This window comes from Passer domesticus, chromosome 3, assembly GCF_036417665.1.
Source record: "Passer domesticus isolate bPasDom1 chromosome 3, bPasDom1.hap1, whole genome shotgun sequence".
NCBI classification, from domain to species: domain Eukaryota; kingdom Metazoa; phylum Chordata; class Aves; order Passeriformes; family Passeridae; genus Passer; species Passer domesticus.
In genome coordinates this window covers 110,125,581-110,150,269 of record NC_087476.1, presented here as the reverse complement: position 1 = coordinate 110,150,269, position 24,689 = coordinate 110,125,581, and the positions used below count along the sequence as shown (strand labels likewise).

The 24,689-nt window shown below is 38.7% G+C and overlaps 1 protein-coding gene across 5 annotated transcripts in view; it reads left to right on the top strand.

The window, feature by feature from the left end:
* Positions 1-24,689, top strand: part of SOS1 (SOS Ras/Rac guanine nucleotide exchange factor 1) — a 43,226-nt gene that overhangs the window by 14,670 nt on the left and 3,867 nt on the right. For all 5 annotated transcript variants that reach the window (XM_064415084.1, XM_064415080.1, XM_064415082.1 and 2 more), the window contains 14 exons: positions 1,274-1,384; positions 1,494-1,592; positions 12,208-12,335; positions 13,129-13,784; positions 18,082-18,163; positions 18,379-18,501; positions 18,656-18,759; positions 19,703-19,925; positions 20,593-20,712; positions 21,022-21,184; positions 21,523-21,640; positions 22,872-23,044; positions 23,972-24,088; positions 24,245-24,509. In XM_064415084.1, the coding sequence (XP_064271154.1) occupies positions 1,274-1,384; positions 1,494-1,592; positions 12,208-12,335; positions 13,129-13,784; positions 18,082-18,163; positions 18,379-18,501; positions 18,656-18,759; positions 19,703-19,925; positions 20,593-20,712; positions 21,022-21,184; positions 21,523-21,640; positions 22,872-23,044; positions 23,972-24,088; positions 24,245-24,509 (2,482 nt within the window). The remainder of the gene's footprint in view (positions 1-1,273; positions 1,385-1,493; positions 1,593-12,207; positions 12,336-13,128; positions 13,785-18,081; positions 18,164-18,378; positions 18,502-18,655; positions 18,760-19,702; positions 19,926-20,592; positions 20,713-21,021; positions 21,185-21,522; positions 21,641-22,871; positions 23,045-23,971; positions 24,089-24,244; positions 24,510-24,689) is intronic.

Genomic DNA, 24,689 nt, shown 5'->3' with positions numbered 1-24,689 from the left:
CTCTTATCTGAGCTAAGCAGGGTCTTCAGCACAGTCTGTCATAGCAGGGGTGAGATGCAGCCTAGCTGGTTGAATTGTAGAACATGGGCAGTTGGCTGAGCTGTCAGGCTTCTGAAGGATTGTTATCAGCAGCACAAAGGTCACCTGGAGGCCAGTGGTTGCCAGCATTCCTCAGGGTTTAATACTGTTTAATGTCTGTATTGGTGTTGTGGAAGGAGGTCTGCATCATCTAGGTGGTAGGTGCTGCCAAATTGTGGGGGGACACACAGGAGGACAGAGCTGCTGCTTGTGGGACCTGACGGGCTGGAGAAATGGACCTGTGGGAGCCTCCTGGAGCTGAATAAAGGCAAACATGAAATTCTGCAGCTGGGAGCAAACAACCCCATGTAATGTCTGCTTACCAGGGCTGGGAGATCCTTGGAGATGGGATGTGAAGGCTAACTAGCTCCTGGGTTTTATTAGGGAATGTATAGCTGGCAGTTCTGTGTAGAACTTGAGACCACATCTGGTGTACTGTCTCTGGTTTTGGGCTTTCTGGTACAGGAGAGGCAAGATAGGCTTTAGTTAAGGTTGCCATGATGATTAAGGAGTTGAGGCCCACAATGTAGAAAGAGGGTTGAGACTGCTGGGTCTGTTGATTCTTGAGAAGGCTGAAGCAGGAGATATTACTGCTGTCTTTAGTTACCTGAAGGGAAGGTGTGAGGATGGCCGAGGCAGATTCTTCTCAGTTGTGAGCTGTGAGATGAGTGAGAGAGCATAAAAATGGCAAAAAGATTAATCCTAATTAGATACTGGAGGGAGAGGGGGAAATTTGCAATGAGAACAATTGAACATTGGGATAGGCTGCCCAAAGAGGTTTTGGTGCCTCTGTTCTTAGAATTAGAACTCAACAGGATGAGAGACCTGAGGATTCTCAGCCAGCTTAAACGATGGATCTGTCTTTGGCCCTGAGGTGGGCACTGCTTTGAACAAAGAATTGGACCAGTTGACTTCCAGAATCTCTTTTAGGCTGATTTATTCCATGTGTCTGTGCATGTAAAAGTATGGATTCTTCTCTATATGTGTGTTGGGAAAAGTATGCAGAAAAGTCTCTCCTATGTAGAATATATATTTTCTATAAGAAATATGGAAGTTTAGCTGTTAAAACAGTTTTGTAAACTGATGGCATGTCTGCCCATGGCAGGGGGGTTGGAACTAGAAGATCTTTGAGGTCCCTTCCAACCCAAGCCATTCTGGGATTCTGTGATTGTAAAATTATTCTGTCTCTTTTTAGGAACTAGCATTTGATCCCTATGAATCATATGCTCAAGATATTTTACGACCTGGGTTTCATGATCATTTTCTAAGTCAATTATCAAAGCCAGGAGCAGCGTTTTATTTACAGGTAACTTGCCTTTAAGTAAGACATGTTGTTGATATTACTATGTTAATTACATTGTCTTATTGCTTCAGTACATGTATTGTTTTAAGACTGAAACTTATTTTGTTTCTAGTCAATAGGTGAAGGCTTTAAAGAAGCTGTTCAATATGTTCTACCCCGGCTCCTCCTCGCCCCTGTTTACCACTGTCTTCATTATTTTGAACTGCTAAAAGTAAGAATATTGTGTAAATCAGATGTGTTTGGGGATTTGGGGTTTTTTTCCATGGTTCTCAGTGTTAGGTGAGAGCTTTGGATGCTCAGTTAGGTGTAAAATCTTTTACTAGAATGTGAATAATAAACCTGCTGTGTTGAGAGAAAAGCAGGCTGTGTGCTCTGCAGGTGGATGCTGTAATTAACTGAATATCAGCTGATAATTATTTCTGTTGAATTATCTGTCAATCTAGAAAGCAGTAGAGATCTACACACTCATATTCTTGGAATGATTGTTTCAGCAGTGCTAGCAGGTGATGGCACATGGCTGTATTACAGAAAATGCCAGGCTATTACTTTGTAAATTTGAAATCACAGCAAGATTCCCCTTCAGACTTCATTTTATTTTAATAGAAGCTTCAGGGTTCTTGCAGTGCACATCCCACAGGACTGTAAAGGTGATATCTTTCCTTCAAATGGAAGGCTTGGTTAATATTTATACTTGGGCTATTTGTAATGAGACCTTGCATTGATAGGGTAACAATACACATATAATAGCTGCAGAATGTTTCTCTGGGTCACTTATCAGTATTGCATAATGATCCTTAAGGACTGTAAAGCATTTTGAGGAAAATGTTCCAGTAGGATCTTCTTCTGGGCTTAATGGAAATTGATAAAGTATACAGTGTTCCAAAGAACTATTTATAAAAATTTGGATCAGAAGTAAAACAAAAAATGAAAAACCAAAACAAATTTAAAGAAATCTGTTGTGTTTCCTTGAATGTTTGGTTGGTTGTCTTTGGATAAGCCAGTAGTTCATCTTTGAGCATAAGTGTCTACATATGTAACTTCATTTTTAGTGATTTAGACCTACATGTACACTTTTGGCACATAGCATGTCTGGTATAACATGGTTTTTTGAAAAATTTTGGGATGTATGCCTGATCTCTTTGTTTCATTCATGGGTTTGGTCTGACTTCAGACATCTTTAAAATATGGAGCATTTCCTTTCATGGCAGTCCATTGGAAGGGAGGTTTGACACAGCTTGTTTGCATTTTGTCTGATAAAGAACTGCACAGACATAGGGTATCTCTGGTCACACTGTTATCACACAGTCTCAAAATGCACTACTGGAGGCTTTGCATACTTCCATGTGAACATGGCACTGTATTACCTAATGGACAAAGCATGAAGGCTTAGTGCTGTCTGACACCCAGCCATCCTGCCTTGCTTCTTGCCACTGGCAATTTTAGGGGGGGAAAGGAGAGCATGTGTGCCTATGGAACAGGGAGCAGCCTGTGTTTGCCTTTTCTAGGGCAGGCTGGAGTCTAAGCTGACCCCTCTCCTCCCAAGTTTATCAGTCTTTTTGCAACTCATGACCTCTGCTTTGTGAAAAATTATTCTTTTCACATTCATGCTCTACACACACACACAGAACTCCTCTACCCTGTGTCAGTCTGATATTGTTGTGCTGGATTTTATTCTGTATCTGATAATAAGCACCCAGGTTTTCTTCCCACCATGTTGCTCATGCCACGTTTTAGTTGGACACCTGTCACTGTGGTCTGTCAGCACACACATGTCATGTACACAGAATAGGCAGTGAGGGATAGTAGGGGCACATGAAGAGAGAGGCAACATCTCTGGTGGCAGCATCTCCAGCTGTCAATGAGAACATCAGTGTGCAATTCAATATGAATCCCTGCCTCAAATAGTCTTTGCTAGCAGTAATATTTTCTTCCTTATATCTGGAATCTTGGAACAGATTCCAGCTTGATTTTTATCTGCCACAGAAGGATGTTTGTGCAATTATATCGTCCTGACAATTCCACTGATAGAGAGTATTGAATTCTCTTGTCTGGTAAGAGGCCTGAGTTAGTGATTGCAAGTATGTCTATGAATAATCAAGTTTAAAATGCTATGAAAATGGACCTCTGGTAAGAAAAGACAAAATGTTGGCAAAGTAGCAGGTGGAAAAAAAATTTTATTTCTCTTGAACATAGATACACTTAAGGATAGAGAGGTTAGCATTTATCTTGGAGATGTGTTGTATAATGTTGCATATTTTGAAGTAATCTATTTAAAATGCATTTCAGTTATCTTCTAACTATCCAGACTACAAAAAAAAGTAAATTTCTGTTCACTAAAGGTTACTCTATTTAGAAACTAAAGCCTTCCTTAAGGTGGACAGGGTACCAGGAATGCACAAATGCATATTATATTTTTAGCTGAGTCTTCCTTCAGTTGTGCTTTGCTTCAACCAATCTGAAAGTCCTCAAACTTTTATATAGGAACTATGTAAGATAGCAGCTTTGTGTGAAACTGCACTTTTCTGCAGATGTTCAGATAATAAATGAGCTTTTCTAAATTATAGAATCATTTCTATGATATTTAGTAATTGAGGAAAGAGGTTTTCAAGACCTTTGAATTGAATTGGGCACTGTTTCAAATGCTGCACATTTGTATGCACGTATGATAGTCTTTCATTGGGTGAATAGATTACTTTAAAGTTCTTTTGTTAGGTAGAAATGCTGCAAAGCATGTATAAACTTTGATTAGATGAAACAGTATATTCTGGGCAACAGGAGAACCTGGTAGGGATTTTTTGTGGTTTGAATTTTTTTAAGCCAACTGCAGACTTGAATCCCATGACTTAGGAATGGTAACTATCATCACTTTGCTAATATATTTTAATGCTTTAAATTAATGCTAATATTTTAGTATTTATATTTTATTTGGAATTCTATCTATAATATACTTAAAATCTCAGGATGCTTTCATTTCACAGCAGCATCTATTATGTTTATTTTTTTTCAAACTTCGTTCTGAGATGATAAGTAACTTTTCAGGTTTTACTGACTGGCAATTCAGCTCAAATACTCCTCAGCTGAACCTTTTTGTCTTCCTCTTCCACCATGCTAATGGTAAAAATAATAATTCTGGTTTGGCAAGGTCTTTCAAGATGATAACCTCTCCTTTTCCCAACCTGTTAGTATTAAATTTGTTACATGTTAAGTTTGTTACCTGAAGAAGGCACAAGGTAGTGCAATGTTAGTTTAGGACTAGAGTATCTTGAGCTTGATCCCCTAAGTTTCTTGCTGTGTCTTTTATTGGGCAGCACATCCCAAACTATTTGACTTCACTTTAATTCTCAGCCTTGTTTCACCCAGTGTTGTGTTCCAGAGTATAACAAATTGAGTGAATTTGATTTCCAATCCCATCTGTAAGTGGTGTAACCCAGCCCAGGGTGGAGAATCAAAGTTTTAATTAGCTGAACTTTGTCAGTCTGCAAAGGTTTTACAATATCTGCAATTATAGATCATTGTCTCATAACACTGTCTGGACTGCTTGTCTTCAGTACAAACCTTGTGATTAACAGGTTCTGTTGCTTTAGTCAATTTGCAAAGTATCCTTTAATTACTGTTAAAACCAGTAAAGCATGGATTTGAACTAGCTGTGAATTATTTCTAGAACGTATTCACTTAATATCAGCACAAGGTTTTACTTTCTGAAATCACTTTTTCTTCAGTGCTTCTTTCCAAGGGCAGTATCTTGTATGCACAATACCATTTGAAATAAATAAAAAGCAGAAGTATTAATGTTTTACATATCTTTGTGAATGTAGCTGCAGATGTGGATGACTTATTCCATCCACTGGAGATCATGTGCACTTCTAGGTCTCTGTGACAGATGGAAGTCTGTGTGTTAAAGGAAGTGTAGCTTGACCAAACTGTTGCTATCAGTTTATCTCTGTGTGATAAGGTCTACCCAGTGTATTTGGGTGTTTCTTAGGAGAAAAAGCTGGGGTGATGTAAAATTTGGACTAAGTCTAAGAAGAGTTTTCCTAGAATGTGACAGTAGGTGAAAAACTTAAGAAACTTCATATTGTTAGGCTAAGAAGACCTGTGTTAGAACTGGAATGTTGTGAAGGTACAGGAGTTGTCATGTGGTGGAAGCCAGAGTTGATACAGCCAGGTGAAATGAAGAAATGAGATTCTGTATTTATTTCTTGCTTGTGGGGTTTCATTGACAGTATTTCTATTTCTTTTCTCCTTTAAGTGCTAGTGGGTTTACGCCTTAAGTCAGTTGTGTATTCATCAGCCAAAAGGGAAATAGGTTCAAAAGGTTGATAGGGAAAAATAAAACTTTGTCACACATTTGTGGGTGTGTGTGCACTTTTCACAGAAATTTGGTTATTGTTAATCAAACTCACTGGTCCTTAATTTTCTCTCTAGCTGTGGCACTCGTTGATGTGTTTCCTGTGTATCAGATGAATCTATGCATGTGGGTGTCACTTCATTTGTCAGTGATTTATGTCCTCTGTTGTGGAGCTGTAATGGAGCTGCGTGTTTTGCTTCATAGGGTTTTTTCCTTATATACAGGATGTAGCTGTGATTTTGAGAAGCAGATGTCCCTTTCCAGGAAATTTTCTAATAAGTATCTTTCCTTTCTAAATAGGTACCTCTGAGAATATTTTTTTTCTATTATCCCTCTAAAATTGCTTTTCTGCAAAAACTGGATAAAATATAACAAAAATGAGCCTAAAATATTCCTTGTGACCCTTTGCCTTCCAGTCCTCAGTGGCACTTGAGCTGTGTCAGTCAGTCCTGCTGGACCTGTAACAGCAAATGCTGTACTTTGATCCCTTGAGGCAGGAGTGGGATGTCACAGGGCCAGACTTCTTTGGGAAGTCAAATGGAGAATGTCCTGAACTCCAGAGTTACAACTTCACTTACGTGTTTAACTGTAGGGTTCCAAAGTCCTGTTTTCCAATCAGTTTTCCAGAACCACCTGCATGGCAAACGCTCTGTAGTCCTGTGGGAGTTAGAAGAGCTGTATTAACTGATTTGTTCCCACTGTTCAGTGGCTGCTATTAGTGATGGTAGAGAGCACTTCAACTTCCATGGCAGCAGCTTCAGCATGCTGAACACCTAAGACCAAGCTCCCATGAAAATGCATGGGTGTTAGAGGAATTTGCACAAATTTTGATGCTTTTTTTCCCTGCTAAATAAATTTTTGACAAAATCCATCAAGGACTGAATGTTAAGAAGCTTATTTTAGCTGGGATTTTCAACTCCTGGTTTTTGTGACTGTGGCAGTCATGATACAGTCTCTGATACACTTGTACTGTTGCATAATCTTTTAAAAACTGTAGTGTATTTCTCTGTCCTCTTCTCCTGCCACCTTGTGTACAAAAGGCAGATCCTTGGAGAGAGGTAGAGCAGCAGTTGAGACTTCCATATGCTTGCATCACTTCACTGGAAATACTTCTGGATATGGAGCTGTGGATTTAGTCCTACTGCCAGCTTTCTTTGTTTCTCTTACAACAGTGGAGGTTTATGTTTTCTGTCAATACTTTGAGATATTCAATGGAAACTGGAAATACAAAGGACAAACATAAGTGGAACAACAAAGGCATTCATGGTTTGTTCTTGTCACTTGCTGTTTCATTTCATTTCACCTGCTGGTTTTTTTTTACTTAACCACCAGTGTTCCTCTTAAAATCAACAGGGTTCTACCCTTGCTTCTCAGAATGATCTCTGAAATTGTGCATTCACCATATTTAGCATCGAAATATTCATACATTTCTGTTCAAAAATTCATACATTTTTGTCCAAACATAGAGGTGTCATCTAGTAAAATTTCCTGGCAAAGATCACACTTGAATTGTTTCGAAGCAGAAAAAGTAGATTGTAATCCACTTTGGAATTACGAAAGAGAAAGGGAAGATGTTTTCAAATGGCATTGTCTTTACTGTGATGGAAAATTTGGGGGAAGGAAATGGAAGACCTCAATTACAAGTGTGGAAGCACGTAGGTGAATATTCTGTGATATTTCAAATACTGCTCTAACTAAATGTTATTAACTAAATTATGAGTTGTAAATTTCTAATGTATTCTGCAGGTCTGCTAATAGTGATGAGACAAACCAAAGTGACAGTAAGAGAGAAGAGAGTTTCAGAGCATGAAGGCTCTGGAAGGATCTGTGTGAACTTGTACATTTGTTGCAGAAAGGTAATGATGCTGCTGTGAAGGAGACATCAGCACATGCAAAAAAAAAAAGAAAAAAAAAAAATATTTCTGAAAAATGCAGAGCAAATGGGTTTTCTGTACTTGGAGAAGTCAAGGCCTCCTATAGGCAAAGTAGCCATTCCCAGTAATGGAATGTAAGATGCATAAATGGCTGCTAGTAGCCTACAAAGTCTGAATGTTTAGGAAATAGTTTTGTGAGAACCTCAGAGAAGACATTTGGAAAAAAGACTTTGCTTTTCTATCCCTTCCTTAGTGAAGGAGATGCTGAGTGTGTAACCTAACATTGATTGCATACTTGAATCCCTTCCCAGCTGCAGAAACTGAGAGCAAAATTGCAGAAACTGAAAGCAAAATTGCACCTTTTCCTGCTGAGCAGACACCAGGTGAAACACTTAGCAGGGTGCTGTAGCCCTGGAGCAAATAAGGTCTTCTGACAGGCTGTATCCCTTTATGGGAATGCTAATGGCAAATTGGCCACATATGAAACCTGTTCTAGAAAATTTTGTACTGTTGAATTAGTGAAACATCAGCTGACAGGCTTGTGTAGTATACAGTTCTCAATGGGTCTTCCTGACTTTTCCTCAGTGTCCATCCCGATTTTCAAAATGGCACTTCAGAGTAATGTAATTGAAGTCTGAAACATAATTATTTTAATTTCACACATACACTATCCCAAATAAGAACGTTCACATTGGGTAATCAAAGTAACAATTCCTTAAATTCACATGTTTCTTTAGCCCAAATGTTTTTACAGTTTTTGGGCTCGGAGGACATTTGATGTACTTGAATTTTCAACATATATTTAGGATCTATTTTAAGTCACATAGTAAAGAGGTGAAGGAACAAGGAATCTTGTACTAAAAGTTGAAATGCTTTTTGTTTTCCTCTGTTTTGATGCTTTACTTGTCCAGTATGCTTCCCAATGGGTTGATCATATTTTATATTGTGAGTTAAATGTAACATGAAATAAAAGATGAGGGCATTTTAGCTTCTGTGTCTTTTAAAATGTACTTCCAAGAGAATGCTAAAGGCTTTTTGTAACTAATTATCTGATATCTGGGGTTTGATATTTGACATGTGCTAGTTCATGTAACTTTTAAAAATTAAAGGGAGTAGACATAATTAAACTTTGAGTGGAGAAAAGGTTTTTATCATTGCTTCAGTAAGATACTAAGTTCTGTTCCACTGTCAATGCAACTGACACTCCTGCTGTAATGTAGCTCTAAATAAACAGATAACTGTATGAATATTTTACTGCACTGTGCTCAAGATTGTCTGAGTTTATATGAGAACTAATTTTTTTTTTCAAATTTCAGTGCATTGAAACTGTGTATGTATATTCAGGAATATGGCATGTGGAGTTTTCTTCAAGGTGCAAATGTGAGGTGCTTTTTAGTCTGCTAACATTTTCCAGAAGTGCATAGTGTTCCCTGCAGTTGTCCCCATTTACTGTCCCAGATGATTTCCTGATGCTTTCTAAAAATTAAAAATTTCTAGATATGACAACACTTTCTTTCATCCCCAGTACACTGCTGTTTTGGGCTGAGTTTTTTGGGTTTTTTAGGAATTACAGAAAGTCAGAGAGTGCTCTCAAGTATCTGTGCTGTTGAGCCACCTTGTTGGTTCTTATTGTTGATTGCAAAATAGCTCAGTCTTCTGTGTATTGAAGCTGTGGTCTTGATTCCCAGAGGAATTGGGGAACTTGCAGTTCACAAATTTCAGTGGTTAGACTTAATCTTCTGGGAAGACAGAAGTCTAGGTTGTGATGCAAACCCTAAAGTACAAGTTCATATCTGTCATGACACCTGCTGGTATGGTTCTCCTCTGTATTTTCTGTCACTGTATTTCCAGAGAGATGCTCCTCTGACAGTGTAAGAGGTCGACTGCCACAGTCTAATTGTGCACTGCATGAGAAGGATTTATTTTCTATATCTTTTGAATTTATAAATATGTAATCCTTATGGTATGCAACAGGTAGAACAAAATACCTTGTCTTGCACTTCTTGGTGTCTCTTCAGAAATTGTGGTCTAGAATGTAGAGTACTTTCTTTTTGTTGGGGACTTCTCTAGCAGTCTATTTTTCCAAGTTTGTTTTTTTTTTTTCCTTGAATGAACAGTGTCTTGTGCCTGGAGTATTGGGAATCACATGAATTATAAGCCAATATTTTCTCATAAGATTGTTAAAACCCACAATCTCTATAATACTACTGATAATCAGAAGTCTGCACTTCATATAATATTATAATATTTTTTGTAGTATATAGTGCAAAAAAACAAAGCCCCCTCACCACTTTCTTAGCATCTCCCTGGTTTCTTCATTAGGGGGCACTGCACAGCTATAGAAGAATGAGTGGGATTTGCAGAGAAACTTTCTGGATGCTTTCCAGTTATGCCATTTCACTTTCCACCTTTTCTAAACTGTCCAGGGGCAGTGTAAGATGAAATCATTGCTGTAATTTACGCTGAGTTGTGGTTAAGTCTGGTTTTGGTAACTGTACAATACCAAGCTGGAATATAAACTTCCAAATTTCTGTGTCCAGAGAAGTGTCTTCATAGTAGTTCAGAGTATTGCTTGATTTGGCATTTGTGTTGGTGTTACACAGAAGATAAGACATTTCTGCACAGCACTTTCTAAATGTTAAACCTGGAGCATAATTGCACTCACTGGATTTTGATTTCGTTTCTGTTTGCCACTGGAAATAGAATTACTCCCAATGGATCCCTTTGGGAAAGAATTAACTACTTTCTCTGTATGTAAATATGTGTTTTGCTTTGGGACGTGGATAAATATCAACATTTTTGCAGCTGGAGAGAGGTTGCTGTAAAAAGCAACATAAGAGCAAAATGCTTTGCAGTAATGAATGTTAATCTTTATTAGTTTGTTTCTGAAGAGACTGTACAGAATATTCTAGGACCTAGTAAAGCTTATTTTCAAAGAGACCAGGCTTAAGCAATCTCTTCCACTGCTGAAGAGTAGCAACCCAGAAATTGTAGGAAATCCAGACTGTTTTGATGGAAGTTGGTAAAAAGGCAGCACACAAGGCAAAGAACCTTCTCTGAGTGCTTGTGCAGGAAAGATGCAAAATCTTAGAGGTAGTTACAGCTTTCTCAAAGCTTTCTTTCAAGACTTCTGCCAGTGGTAGACTTGCCTCCTCAGTCTGAAATCCTCTCTGAACCCAGATCTGCAAAACTGAATCAAAGGGGAGATGATACCTCCACTGAATCTGGAGAGTAGAGGAATATGAAGAGGGTAGTCTGTTCCTTCTTGGATGATGTCAACTCCCTAGGTTCTTTTGGGGAGTAATGCTTGTTGTGGTGCATTCTCAGACCTATTTCAGTGGTTGTTACTCAAGTAGGCTCTCCCACCTAATGCTGCTTAGGTTGAGAGTACAGCAGATGATGCTACGTGAACTGAAGCTGCCTAGAATAAACTTTGTGGTCATCCTTATGGCTGAAAACAAATAAAGTGGTCTTTGGCATTGACAGCTGTTGCATTGAATGATTAACTCTAGTTAGGGAAAAATTACTGCTGTTCCCTGACCCATTAAAATGTCAAACATGACTGTTGTACTCTGTTGGATTTTGGAGGACAATACTTATATTTTACACTGCAATCAAACAGCACAATTTTATTTTCTCCAAGGATGTCTCATTCTGGTTCATGCTGGCCTTTGTTTCACTTCTACCACCAAAACAAATCCTTTAGTTGTGTGGAGCTAATTCTTGGTGTGTGATAGTCTAAAATGTTTGTCTGTTAGTAATTCTGCAAATGTTATTTCAGTTTGACATCTAATCCACAACTGTTGTCACCTATTTTTTCACTCACATGAAACATCTTAGTGCTTAAATGAAGATTTGAGATGCAAATCTTCAATTTAAGCAATCTTAAACATGGCATATCTTGTCTTAAAGATTTACCTGTCATAACAGTAGTTAGACACAAAATATTAAGTGTTAACCCTTCTTATCCAGTTTTAGTTTCATTTTTAGATTCAAAACTCATTGTGGCTCTGGGCAACTTGATTTTTGTTGGCTCTGCAGTTGTGCTGGAGGTTGGCTTGAGATAATTTCCAAGGTCCCCTTCCACCTGATTTAGTAATTAGACTGTTATTCATGAGGTGAGAGTCTTTGTAATCCTCTATTTTTAAATATGATGAAGGAATTCTGCTTAGCTTTGGATCCAGCTTGCCTGTTCCAGGATGTTTATATGTTATGGACTGATTTGATCTTGTCCTGTAGTATGGTGTGTATGGGGACCTCCTTCCTTGCTTGTTCTTCTTAAGATTTAACACCTGACATGGGTTCCATTAAGGAGTTGTAAGGGTAATCAGACCAATTTGAGATAAATACTGCATGTCTGAGTGTGTTTGTGTCTGGGGGACCTTGGTGACTGTGCTGTATTTTAGTGAGATTAAGCTCTTAGCAGAGAGTTGTCTCTCACCTGTGTCAGTAACATACCTGGTTATTACCATGAACTTTTATAACAAGCAGGAGCATGGAAAATCAGCAGAAGGTTAGATTTCTTCTTCCTGGGTCAGACTTCTAGATTTGCACGTACCGAAATGCTTGTAACACTTCCTGTCTTTGACTTTCAATGTTCACAGCAATTGGAAGAAAAAAGTGAGGATGAAGAGGATAAGGAGTGCTTGAAGCAAGCAATAACTGCCCTGCTAAATCTTCAAAGCAGTATGGAACGGATATGCTCCAAAAGCCTTGCAAAACGAAGGCTTAGGTAAACGTTTCCGGTTTTTCTGCTCTCTGCTCTTACTGCTTTGCTATAAATCCAGGGCTCCCGGTTTCCTCTTTTAGTAAACAATGAACAAAATAGTTTGTGACAAGCCTGCTTTTTCAGAGGAAGTGACATCAAAGCCAAGATAATTTGTTATTGTTTTAAAACAGTTCTAATTTCTATGTGTCCTTGCAAACTGGTAGTTGAGACGTTCTGAGAATTCACTGGTAAGTCAAAAGTTATGGGTTAATTGTGCTCAGATAATAAATAACCACCTAAAAATATTCTAAAAGTACCTTTCTGTGTGGTTAGAAGGGAATGTTCTTGAATTTAAAACTGCTCTTAAAATTGTTTCAATATTTTTCTTGCCAGATAATTTTTGTGCTGCCAGGGGTAACCTTTAGGCTTGAACATGAATGCATTTAACAGCTTATGTTTTTCTGAATGTACTTGTTTCAAATTAATGCCATCTAGAATTGTTCTGTTGGTTATGGAAGTGAGTGGCTTGTTGGGCTAAGAAGCACTCACAGCTTGCCTGCCTCTGGTTGTTTGTGTTTAGGTAAAACATCTATTGCTGAAGATAAGTAGAAAATTTGTCAGATGAGATACTTTAGTCAAGACTTTGCAATGGTGCTGATATTGAATGATGAAATTGCATTCTCAGTGGAATCCTCACTTCTGCATTCTGAGTGGAATACTCAGAAGGGTGATCTGGTGTTTTTGTGTTAGTGGTGGTTATGTTTTTTTTAAAAACATGTGTACTAATAGGCTGCCTTTTTCCCATCCTCCACTGAAGTGAATCCGCATGCCGGTTCTATACTCAGCAGATGAAGGGGAAGCAGCTAGCAATTAAGAAAATGAATGAAATCCAGAAAAATATTGATGGTTGGGAGGGTAAAGACATTGGACAGTGCTGTAACGAGTTCATCATGGAAGGAACACTCACACGTGTAGGAGCAAAGCACGAGAGACACATATTCCTCTTTGATGGCTTGATGATTTGCTGTAAGTCAAATCATGGCCAGCCAAGACTTCCTGGTGCTAGCAATGCAGAATATCGACTCAAGGAGAAGTTCTTCATGCGAAAGGTACAAATCAATGATAAAGATGACACTAATGAGTATAGACATGCTTTTGAAATCATCTTAAAAGATGAGAACAGTGTTATTTTTGCTGCTAAATCAGCTGAAGAGAAAAACAACTGGATGGCAGCATTGATATCTTTGCAATATAGAAGCACGCTGGAAAGGATGTTGGATGTAACAATGTTACAAGAAGAAAAAGAGGAGCAGATGAGATTTCCAAATCCTGAGCTTTATAGATTTGCAGAACCCGACTCTGAAGAGAATATTGTGTTTGAAGAGAACATGCAGCCCAAATCTGGAATCCCCATCATCAAGGCAGGAACTGTTGTGAAGCTCATCGAGAGGCTGACATACCACATGTATGCAGGTGAGGCACTTGGTTTGTGCAGCCAAAACACAAGGTAGTAACTCGTTCATGCTTCTGTCTCTGTGTTAAATACATGCAGCAAAATACAAAAAGTCAGTAAAAAGTGATTATGTTTGGCAGTTCACATGGGATATTACATGTGCATAAGATTGTTCTCATGCAAGGGAGGGGGTGGGGGCCTGAAGCAATTGAGCTCTAGACAATACTTTTTCCTTTGTGCCCCAAGCTACAAGAACTGCCTTCCCTCCAGACTTCTAAGGCTGGGTGACACAGGAAGGGCCAGCATTGTGGGAGAGAATTATGGGCCCAGTGTTTTCAGTTCAGGGTTGTACTCTATCAGCTGTGTCCATGCTGGCGTGCCATGGAAAGACCAATATCAACTTGACAGATGCACTCACTTGCATACTTTGTCCTCAGAACTTTGCCTTAATCAGAACTTCAGTGAGGATTTGATTTAAGGACTTTTGACTTAGGGTTTCTGTTTGTGTTGAAGTCATGTTAAAGATGTTTATGTGATTATTCAGACTGACCTCAGTGTGTGGGGTTTGTCTTGATAGCAGCCTGGCATTTTCATAAGCTGTGCTGCAAAGCATGGGCTTGTGTTTGGGGTTTGGATTTTTTTTTTCCTGATTCTATCTGTATGTCAGTTTTTCTGAAACTTCATGCATCTTGGTGTTAGTGCTTTTCATATTCAACAATTTTTTCTTCCCTTTTTACACTCTTAATTGTTGTAGATTGTTCTTATGCAGCTCGGTCCTAGATACCCTGCATAGATCAGGAATATTTGTTTGAAAGAAGTGAGCAGTAAAAGGAATATAATTTAGTATTCTGATTACTTTTTAAAATACTTATATTTAATCTCTTCACTCCATTACTATTCTTGCGCTTTTTTTAGTTTTCCTAATGTTTACTAGAAAGCCAAATACAATATTGTGCTAGAAAATTTTACCTGAGCAGTTTCGTAGCTGTCTTCATTTTCTTGTAACTTTTTAAACTTCTAGCTCTTGGCTTTTTATTTTATAGGCATGATTTGTGACATAATTTGTGTCGTAAGCCTTCAAAGTCAAAATCAAACAACTTAACCTTAGAGAAAAGACACTTTTCTATTATTATTTTTAAATCTAGCATTACCTTTGCAAAAGAATTAGCAAAAAGTATTGTATTAGAAAACTGAGAATATGGGTACTGAGAGGTGGCCTGAAAGACTTTGACCAAAAGAAGAAAAATAGTTGTCTTATAATGTATGTAGCTTGTCTTTGTAGCCTTAAACATCTTAGTAGATGTGATGCTGCATTGCTACATTGTGCATAATTTCTCAACACTCTTATCTTCTCTACCTTCTGTTTTATAATTGGTTATCTGTGAGGAAAAACATCATTGTCCTCACCATTCTGTGCAGTCTTTTCCAGGGCAGCAAAGAAATAAAAGATAGAGTGACTCAACTGAAAATGCTGTTGTACAGGAAACGTGATCCATTTGTGGTGTTAATCATTCAGGGGTTTGTTGCATCTTGTGAGATGCAGTGAGTAGGGCAGCAGTTCTCCAGAGTACCAGGTTAGCTCTTTCACACATGTATCAGCTGAGTTCAGGGCTTCTCCTCTGCTTGGAGACCTGGGAAGATGAGTGCCTTGGTGATATGTAACCAAACAGCTACAGACTATAGAAATGCTTTTCTTGCCCCACACAGGATTATGTATCTGTGATGGTGATCTTCAGATGCCAGAACAGCAAGTGTTTACTTTTCTGAGGCAGCTTTTCTGAAATTCAGTGTGGCTGGTTATGACAGCCCTTAATCTGCCAGTCTAAAGACAGTATTCACTATAGCTGTAAAGGTTTTTGTCTTTCTCTAGGTTTTTATCTTTGTAGGACAAGTGGTGTAAGAAATAATTACAGATACACTTTGCAAAGGTCATACAAATTTGTTGCAGTTTAGTTAGTTGTTGTAGTTAAATCAGGTCTCAATTTTTTGAAATATATGAAGATCCACACAGTCCACCTTACTTGTAGATAAGGGTGTTAGACCTTTTGTTTAAGTCATCCCTCGCCCCCTTAACAAATGAGAAACCATTTTATCAGCCAGAATTTCTTTGCTGTGCAACAGGGACAGCTCTAAGGAAACAATTCTGCCAGGGGTGGGAGGCATCCAGCTTCTACAACAGCTCAGACAGAGAGACAGCCCTGATGGCTGCCTGGTCACAAGGTGTGGCAGACTGTCCAAGCTATCCTGTGGTGGAGCAGCAAAACAGAGAGAAATCTCCTCTGCAAAAGCAGATTTCCATGTATTTTTACATGAGAGAAATTGCCCTGCAATTAGAAGTTCAGGTTCTCGCCCTATTTGCATATTCTGGTGGGTTTTTCTTGTTTTACTGTGTTTCTGTATTCATTATCTCCTCTTGCCCAATTCTTGTTTCAGAGCAGCTGGATTAGGTGGTACCAACATTTTAAAGTCATGGCATTTTTTTTATCTATAGGGCAGCACTCTTCTATTTTTAAAGCTTAGATATGTTGAGTGCTTGTGCGTCATCATAGTGTCCGTTTCCTTTCTTAAGGAATTCAAGGGTGATTATTTATAAATCCTCGTAGAACAGTTATTGTTCTTTTTTAGCTTTCAAATTGGCTGCATTGAAGAGAGAATTATCACATGAGCAGACATCCTGGCTGACTGGTGTTGTCTGTATTTGTTTAACACTTACTCATATATTGTACTCTATTTTGAGTCATAGCCATTGCTAGTAAGATAACAAAGTTAGATTTGATTTTCTGATCTACTTCATTTGAAATTCAGTATGTGTTGTGGATTTATATGCTGACCCTACCCGTAAATAACAATAGCTACGACTCAGATTTTGCAGTGATCTGAAAATGTTAATTGCTATGGAAGCTCTTTTTTCATGTAGACAAACTCCCTTATTTAGAGTAGATGCTGTGTACAGATTGAAAGCTGTGAAAGCTTGAGTTACTGTGCTGCTTTAGCAACTCAGAATTTGTGTATTTTCATGATGAAGATGATGTGAACAGGGATGACCTTCTTTGTGCAAAAAGTATTGGAGTTCTGCTTTTGAAAAGAATTTTGGACAGTACAGTTTCAAGGACTGATGGGAGAAGAGTTATGATTAGAAAAATAGAGTAATGAAGGACATGTGAGAAGCAGAATAGCCAATTGTTTAAGGAATGAGAATTATCATGCAGCAAAATTGCAAGGAAATGCTGTGCTACTTGCCACTGTTAAGGTGTGCAGCACATCACAGTAAACTGTTGACAAAATGAACAACTCAGTGGGATCTAAGGAAGTTGGAATGTTCATTCAAATGGACAAGATGCTGGTAAAGAGGTAAGGAGGATTTTAAAGCAGCTCTTAAAATTCCATATTCCAGGAAACAAATCCAGTAGAGCATTAGGTCAAATAATGCAGCCTTTTTATCCTACATGTTACAGCCTACAGGAATTCTTGCTTCAAGTCCTGTAAGTTCCTCTTCGGCCACTCTGTGTTAGGACAATTACCAGCTGGGGTTTGGTTTTCAAATCTGGATATGGATTTAATATGCAAACCTGTTGCAATCTGCTCATTAATTCTGTTCACTGATAAGTGTTAGCTTTGTTTCTAGTCAGCTCTGTGCAGTGCAAGTGAGCTGTCACTGCATTTCCTCATATTTGAAAACAAATGGGTTTGCTTTTGTAATTATGAGAGACACTTCGGTTTTCTGATTGTTTTGATTGTTTTTAAGACACATTTTCATATTTTAAATAAATGTATGTGTAATTAGTCAATTTAAATTGAATCAGTTGATTTTCTAGAAGTGAAATAAATATAACCTCTAATGTAGCTGTCAGGTGAAAAAATATCTAAGCTGCCTTAACCATGAATGGTTATCAGTTGTGTCAGTTTAGGGGACGCATTCTCTCGTGGAAGAGACCATTTCTATCCAGTGCAAAGTGACTTGATGTGTTTTTTGAGTTCTCATGTCCTGATCACTGTCAAAACCAAAGTTGCTTACTCATACATAAAATCATGTATTAATTTCAAAGTCATTGGAAAGAATCCTGTCTTTTAACAACTGAAGGGGGGGGTAAAAAAAGTCATTGTTGTGAACCTTCAACAGAATGAAAATTGGTTTTAAGTTCTGCTTTGTATTGCTATTTTAGGGGATTTTGAACTGTTACCAAAGCCATTTTGGTTTACATCATCTTCTCTGTAAGTTGATAGGGTGACATCCTTAATTTTAACAGATAATTGAAGTTATTGTAAAAGAAAAACAGGTAATTGCTGACATAAGTGTAAAATTATTCTTTGTCTTAGATCCCAACTTTGTTCGGACTTTTCTCACAACATATAGATCCTTCTGTAGACCTCAGGAGTTGCTGAGTTTGCTAATAGAAAGGTATGCCACTGTTAAAAATACTGTTCTTATGAAGTGCATTTTTTTTTTCATTTTACTTGGAGTGTGTAAGATTCTGGCTTTCCAGTTGGTTTTGAGTTGCTTCAACCACCTTTATAAAAAGTTGTCCAATTCAAGGATTGCCAGTAAAAAGTAAAAGCTTATGCCCAAGACTGGTGTGACAGAGGCCTGGTGCTTACACCCATCTTCTGTGCTAGATTTGAAATTCCAGAGCCTGAGCCAACGGAAGCCGACCGCATTGCCATGGAGAACGGAGACCAACCCCTGAGTGCAGAGCTGAAAAGGTTTAGGAAAGAGTACATTCAACCTGTGCAGCTACGGTGAGTGCCGCATCCCTTGAGCCACCCTGAATTCCTTCTGAAGTGCCACTTTTGGCTGCACTGGCCCTGCGTGCTGCCAGTGGCCTTTCTTGAGCTGCTTTGATAGGGAAGATGGACTGGGCTGTAGAGTGTTTCTTTATTCTTTGCTTTGCAGAGTATTAAATGTGTGTCGACACTGGGTAGAGCACCACTTCTATGACTTTGAAAGAGATGCTGACCTTCTGAAACGTTTGGAGGAGTTCATTGGAACAGTAAGAGGTATTTACAGTTCCTTTAGTGCTGACACTTATCCTAAAGCATCCTGTTTCAGAGATACAGAGTGTGGTCAATTTTGCTTTCAGGAAAAACAGGGCGGACTGCTTATTAAATACTTCATAAACAGAAAATTAAATAGACTTCCATTAAGCCCACACACACACTATTATTCAAAATCTGGCTCTTGTTCAGAGTAATGATTGTTATTTACATAAATTGAGTTTTGTTGTAGAGGAACTGAAATGATAGAAAATAATAAGAACCAAGTCATGATCAGGACAGAATATTTGACTGTCATTTTAAACTTTACACAGGGATAATTTTTGTAAACTTGGATGGTGGAAACTATTATTTCTTTGAAACAGGAGTTTCCAGCTACTTCACATTAGAACTGTAGAGCACCTTGCTGTTGTGATTGTACGGACTTCTCGTAAATTTTCAACGGACTGGTGCATGAAAGGCTTATGGTGCAGAGCTAAAAAGGCATTTTGCCTTTCAATTTTATTCTCAGTTTTGATGGTAAATGCAGTACAGGAAGAAGCTTTTCTGTGTTTGTTATTTTGACTTTCTAAGTTATCTGAGGTAATCATGTGCTCTTGCCCAAACTATAAAGTTCAAGGTGTTTGCAGAAGTGCATTTTGGGCAGAATAAGGTTTCTTCCCAAAAACTCACTGTAAACTCAGAAAAGAAAGAAAAGCACCTAAATCAGAGCAAGAGTCTAATTTGGGTGTTCTGATTTGTGCTTGGGCAAAGTCGTGCTCAGCATTGGCTGTTGGGGAATTCTTTCTGTCTTTGAATACTTCTACACTTGTGTAGAGAATGACAATCCTAAAGAATATATGACTGCTTTAATTTAGTAGGTTTTGGGGTTATATCCAAAGATTCCTGAATTACACTGATGTCTTAGAAAAAACAGTATTGACTAAATAGTAACTTTGTGTGCCAGGCAAAGCCATGAAGAAGTGGGTTGAATCCATCACAAAGATAATCAACAGGAAGAAGCAGGCACAAGCCATTGGGCCGAGCCACAACATCACTTTTGAGAGCCCCCCTCCAGCAATTGAGTGGCACATCAGCAAACCAGGCCACACAGAGACTTTTGACTTGCTCACTCTGCATCCCATAGAAATCGCTCGGCAGCTCACTTTACTGGAGTCAGATTTTTACAGGTAACTTTCCTCCACTGAGAAACACGTGGCACAAATCATAATATTCTCCATGCCTGAAATTGTTTCTGTAGGCCTCTGATGTGAAGCCCCACAGAAATGAAGGGACTTTACCAGTGGTGTATATTAATTTCCATTTTTCAGAGGAAGCTCTCTTAAATACAATATTTTTTTTATCCTTCCAAAGTTAATGTGCAGTATGTGTGACCGTTGCATACTGTTAATTGCCTTGTGCTCCAGCTTTCTCTTGGTATTTTCTGAGCAGATCAACCTTTGAGAAGTATGAACAATTATTAAATCGGTTTTCTTCACATCATGGTTTGTGTAGCAAATTAAGGACCATGTCAGATCTCATCACCTGTCTGTAAGAAATTATTCAGGCATTGGAAGCTCACGTTTTGTTATGGTGAATGAGATGGAGATTTCATTCTTCATTTAGATGAACAGAGGTGGTTAAGAGTGACATACATTAAGAAACATCTACAGTCTAAAAAAAAAGAAGTGTAGAAATATCATTTAGTCATGAGGGCAGCCTAACATTGTAGAAGGGATACCTTAAGAATTTATTTGTAAATATGAATTCCAAATTCAATGAAAATCAAGAGGGTTTGGAAAAATAATACCTTCCTGCTTTTAGTTACATTTTTTGATAAAATATCTATTCTTCCAGAGCTGTGCAGCCATCAGAACTAGTTGGAAGTGTGTGGACAAAGGAAGATAAAGAAATTAATTCTCCCAACCTTCTCAAAATGATAAGGCATACAACTAACCTAACTCTGTGGTTTGAAAAGTAAGTGACTCTCCTGAATCTGCACCTACTCCATATCTGGACATTTACAGAGCATTCACCAGTGTACTGTGAAAAATTCTGTTCTAAGAGAATTCCTGTTTTGGTGTTTAGATGCTAAAATGGGTGCCTGTGAGAAATTTCACATAGTGGTCTCGAGCTTTTTATTCTTAGAATATTTTCAAATGTCTTAAGACATTTTCAGAACTACATCAATAATTTGATAAAATCATATTTTGTTACAAGTTAATATTTGACTCTGGAAACCTCATCAGTGCTTTAACATGAACCCCAATGTTCTTGTGTGTTTAGATGCATTGTAGAAACAGAAAACCTAGAGGAAAGAGTAATTGTAGTGAGCCGGATAATTGAGATCCTGCAAGTTTTTCAAGAGCTGAACAACTTCAATGGTGTCCTTGAGATTGTCAGTGCTATGAACTCTGCAGCAGTTTATAGGTTGGACCACACGTTTGAGGTACAGTGAAATATTTTCCACTTTTGCTATGGCAGTGTCATGCAGGGTACGTTGGCTGCACTGAAAGCCTGTCTTGTCAGTAAGCATTTCCTTCCAAGGAGCCAGGAAAGTAAATCCCCCAAGAAACTGATCAACCAGGGTGTAAGAGAGAGGGTTTTTCCCTTGCTTTCAGAAGCAAGAAATCCATCCCCACTTAAGAAAGTTATCTCAGGATGATGGGGAAGTGTCCTCGTGGTCCCTGGTTCAAGTGCCAGTGGGAGACCATTACTCTCAGTACTGTTGCTGGGCCATGCCTTTATCTTCTCTTTCCAAACCACCTGTTTGCTCTCTCTTTGAAGCAAATTCCAAGTCGCCAGAAGAAGATCTTAGAAGAAGCTTATGAGCTGAGTGAGGACCATTATAAGAAATACTTGGCAAAACTCAGGTCCATAAATCCTCCTTGTGTGCCTTTTTTTGGTGAGTATGTGTGGTTTGGATGAGCCGTGTTCCACATGAACATTTGGAAAGTATTGAGCTAAGGGACTAAACAGAGTATGAGCAATAGAGAGAAAAGTCAATTTTAACAGGACAGGTGCCCAGACATGAATATGTGAAAAAAACCCTAAAGTGACTATTCATGGAAGGTATAATTTACAGTAAAAATAAGTATATCTGCAATATCCCATTTTATACAATATCCATATTTTCTGATTTTTACTTTGAGTGTGCTTTGAACTGTTACAACCAGATATACTCTCAATAGATGGCAGTCACATTAGAAATATTATTGCCATTGACTGGGAGAAAAAGAAAGATCCTCTTCCTCATTAAGTGTTCCAAAAAATACAGCTATAGTCTCATTTCTATTAAAAAGTTATTTCTGTAGAAACAGAGTTTGGAAAGCAAGCATCCTCTTTATCATCAGATTTGACAGTTCTTCTTTGAAGTAGATTACTGACACTGAGTAGATTGTCATGTTAAGCACATGTCACTCCTGTTCTTAAGCTAGCCACCTAAATGTTTGCTACAGATCAGTTCCAAGTCTGGACAGTGCACTTGTCCAACATAGGCTTCAAGCCAAAACTGAAAGAAAATAGTGTTGATGGCTTTTTTGGCCTTTTACAGATTGGGGAAAGATATACTCCAGAGCTCTGCAAAGAAAGATAAGATCAACTAAGAAACCTTCTGTCCTGCTTCAGAGATGAGTAGAGGTTAGCAGGATCATGTGAATAGCTTCAGTTATTTCTGTCAAGTCATAATGACAATTCCAGACAATGATCTGTGGAGAGCATTTTTTTATTCCTAATCTTCAAATTATTTTATGCAATTATGAAGTGAAGATAAAACTTGAAAATAATTTTTGGAGTTTAGCTGGGGTGTCTAATGGAGAAAAGGAGTTAAGAGAAAGCACTCCTGTTCAGTGTCCCCTTTTAGTGTTCAGTTGTATGAGCTTCCTAAACCATAGAAAGATGCACAGGCTTTGGGACTTTGATGCAAAAAGGTATCTTTCTGGAAAAGGCATGTTAAAATATTTAAATTGTCACCCTTAGTGGAAGGTGAGGTGCAGTTCTCTTGTTGACCCTAACAGAGGCATTTTCTAAATAATTGCAGTGCACAAATTAAATTCTTTAAGAATTCCTTGTATTCAGTTGTGACTTCCTCTTTGTTTTGTACTCTGTGTTGAAAACCTCTTCTGTGTGCTGTTTAGGGATTTACTTAACCAACATTTTGAAAACAGAAGAAGGCAATCCTGAATTTCTCAAGCGCCATGGGAAAGACCTTATAAACTTCAGCAAGAGAAGGAAGGTAGCTGAGATAACAGGAGAGATCCAGCAGTACCAGAACCAGCCATATTGTTTAAGAGTGGAATTTGACATCAGGGTAAGTGACACAGTTTCCTTCTGTGGTCATTCTGTCAGCTGACAGGCCATAAGGACAGGCTGAATTCACATAGATCCAGTCTGACTAGATCAGAGATGAGTAGAGGACCTGTCATAAAACCTCTCTTGGGTCTCAGTGTAAGAAAGGCCAGAAAGCTCAATGCTTGCAATTTCTTGGGTTTGTTTCATTTTTTTCTCAGCTGTTGGGACTTTGGTAGATCTTCTTATTGATCAGTGTTAGACAGGAACTGAAACTGGCAGATGCTCATTGTCCTTCACTCAGTTGCAATTATTTGTCCAGTGAGCGCAGTTGTCTTTTCCTCCTCTGTTACACCTTTATGTTCCATGTTTACCTGATAGAACTGTGTTTACATCGTGTGTTGATGGAGATGATACTCGCATCTTTCTTTCTCCTGGTGCTTGTTTTCCTTGGTCTGAGGTGTTCTCTAAGCAGTGTCCTCTCTGGTTGCTTTCCTTTCTTCCTTTTTTCTTTTTTCCTTACCATCTTTTGAGCTGTGTGCTTTCAGAGAATCACAGTTCAGGTTATCTTAAGAGATTCTGCAAGGGTTTTTTTGATTTGTTCTCCTCAGGCTTTGACAGAATGCAGTGTGGGAGCAATCTTCCCTGCATCAGTGTAAAGATGGATTGTTTGCAGCCTCTTCTGGAAGTGCTTGGGCAAACCTGGTCTGATTTTGCACTGCAGAAAGCATTTAGGGTACTTGCACAGCTGGTTTTCAAGCCAAGAATAGCAGTAGCAATGTCCAGAAAAGGCCTGGCGATGAGCAGATTTAATGGCTCAAGTCTGTCAATGCCTTTGACTCCAGCATTTTCTCTCTTCTCTTGAACAGTTGGGATCATTTGTGCTGTAGAAACAAGCAGTATTAAGAAGCATCTTAGCTGACAAGTTGTCTGCCTTCTTGTATTGCAGAGATTTTTTGAAAACCTGAATCCAATGGGAAACAGCGTGGAGACAGAATTTACAGATTATCTCTTCAACAAGTCACTGGAGATAGAGCCACGAAATGTCAAGCCTCCTCCAAGATTTGTTAGTATTCAATTTTTGTATTTATTTTTCAGAAAGTGCTTACAATTGTCTTTCATAGGTGGCAGAAGTCATTTCAGATCTCTGACTTAACTACATAGCTACATTTAAGTGATCCCACAGCCTTTTGACTTTGGTTGATATTTCCTGTCGTTTCAGCCCAAGAAGTACAGCTACCCTCTCAAGTCCCCAGGTGTTCGTCCCTCTAATCCAAGGCCAGGTACCATGAGGCATCCCACACCCCTGCAGCAGGAGCCAAGGAAGATCAGCTACAGCCGCATCCCGGAGAGCGAGACGGAAGCGACGGCGTCTGCCCCCAACTCGCCCCGGACCCCGCTGACCCCACCCCCGGCTTCTGCCACCTCCAGCACCACGGACGCCTGCAGCGTCTTCGACTCGGACCCCTCCAGTCCTTTCCACACACGTAGGTGCTCACAGACAGCACGTGCCACTCACATTTTGTGGTGTTAGGCAGGGGAAACCAGCTTTAGCCTTCTCAAGTGACTGTAAAAATCATCGCTTTTGTCTCCTTGCAGCATAAAAAACTTTCAGTATTTCTTACTTTTTCTTTAAAAAGTTTTTATTGTGAAGGAGAAACTGAACA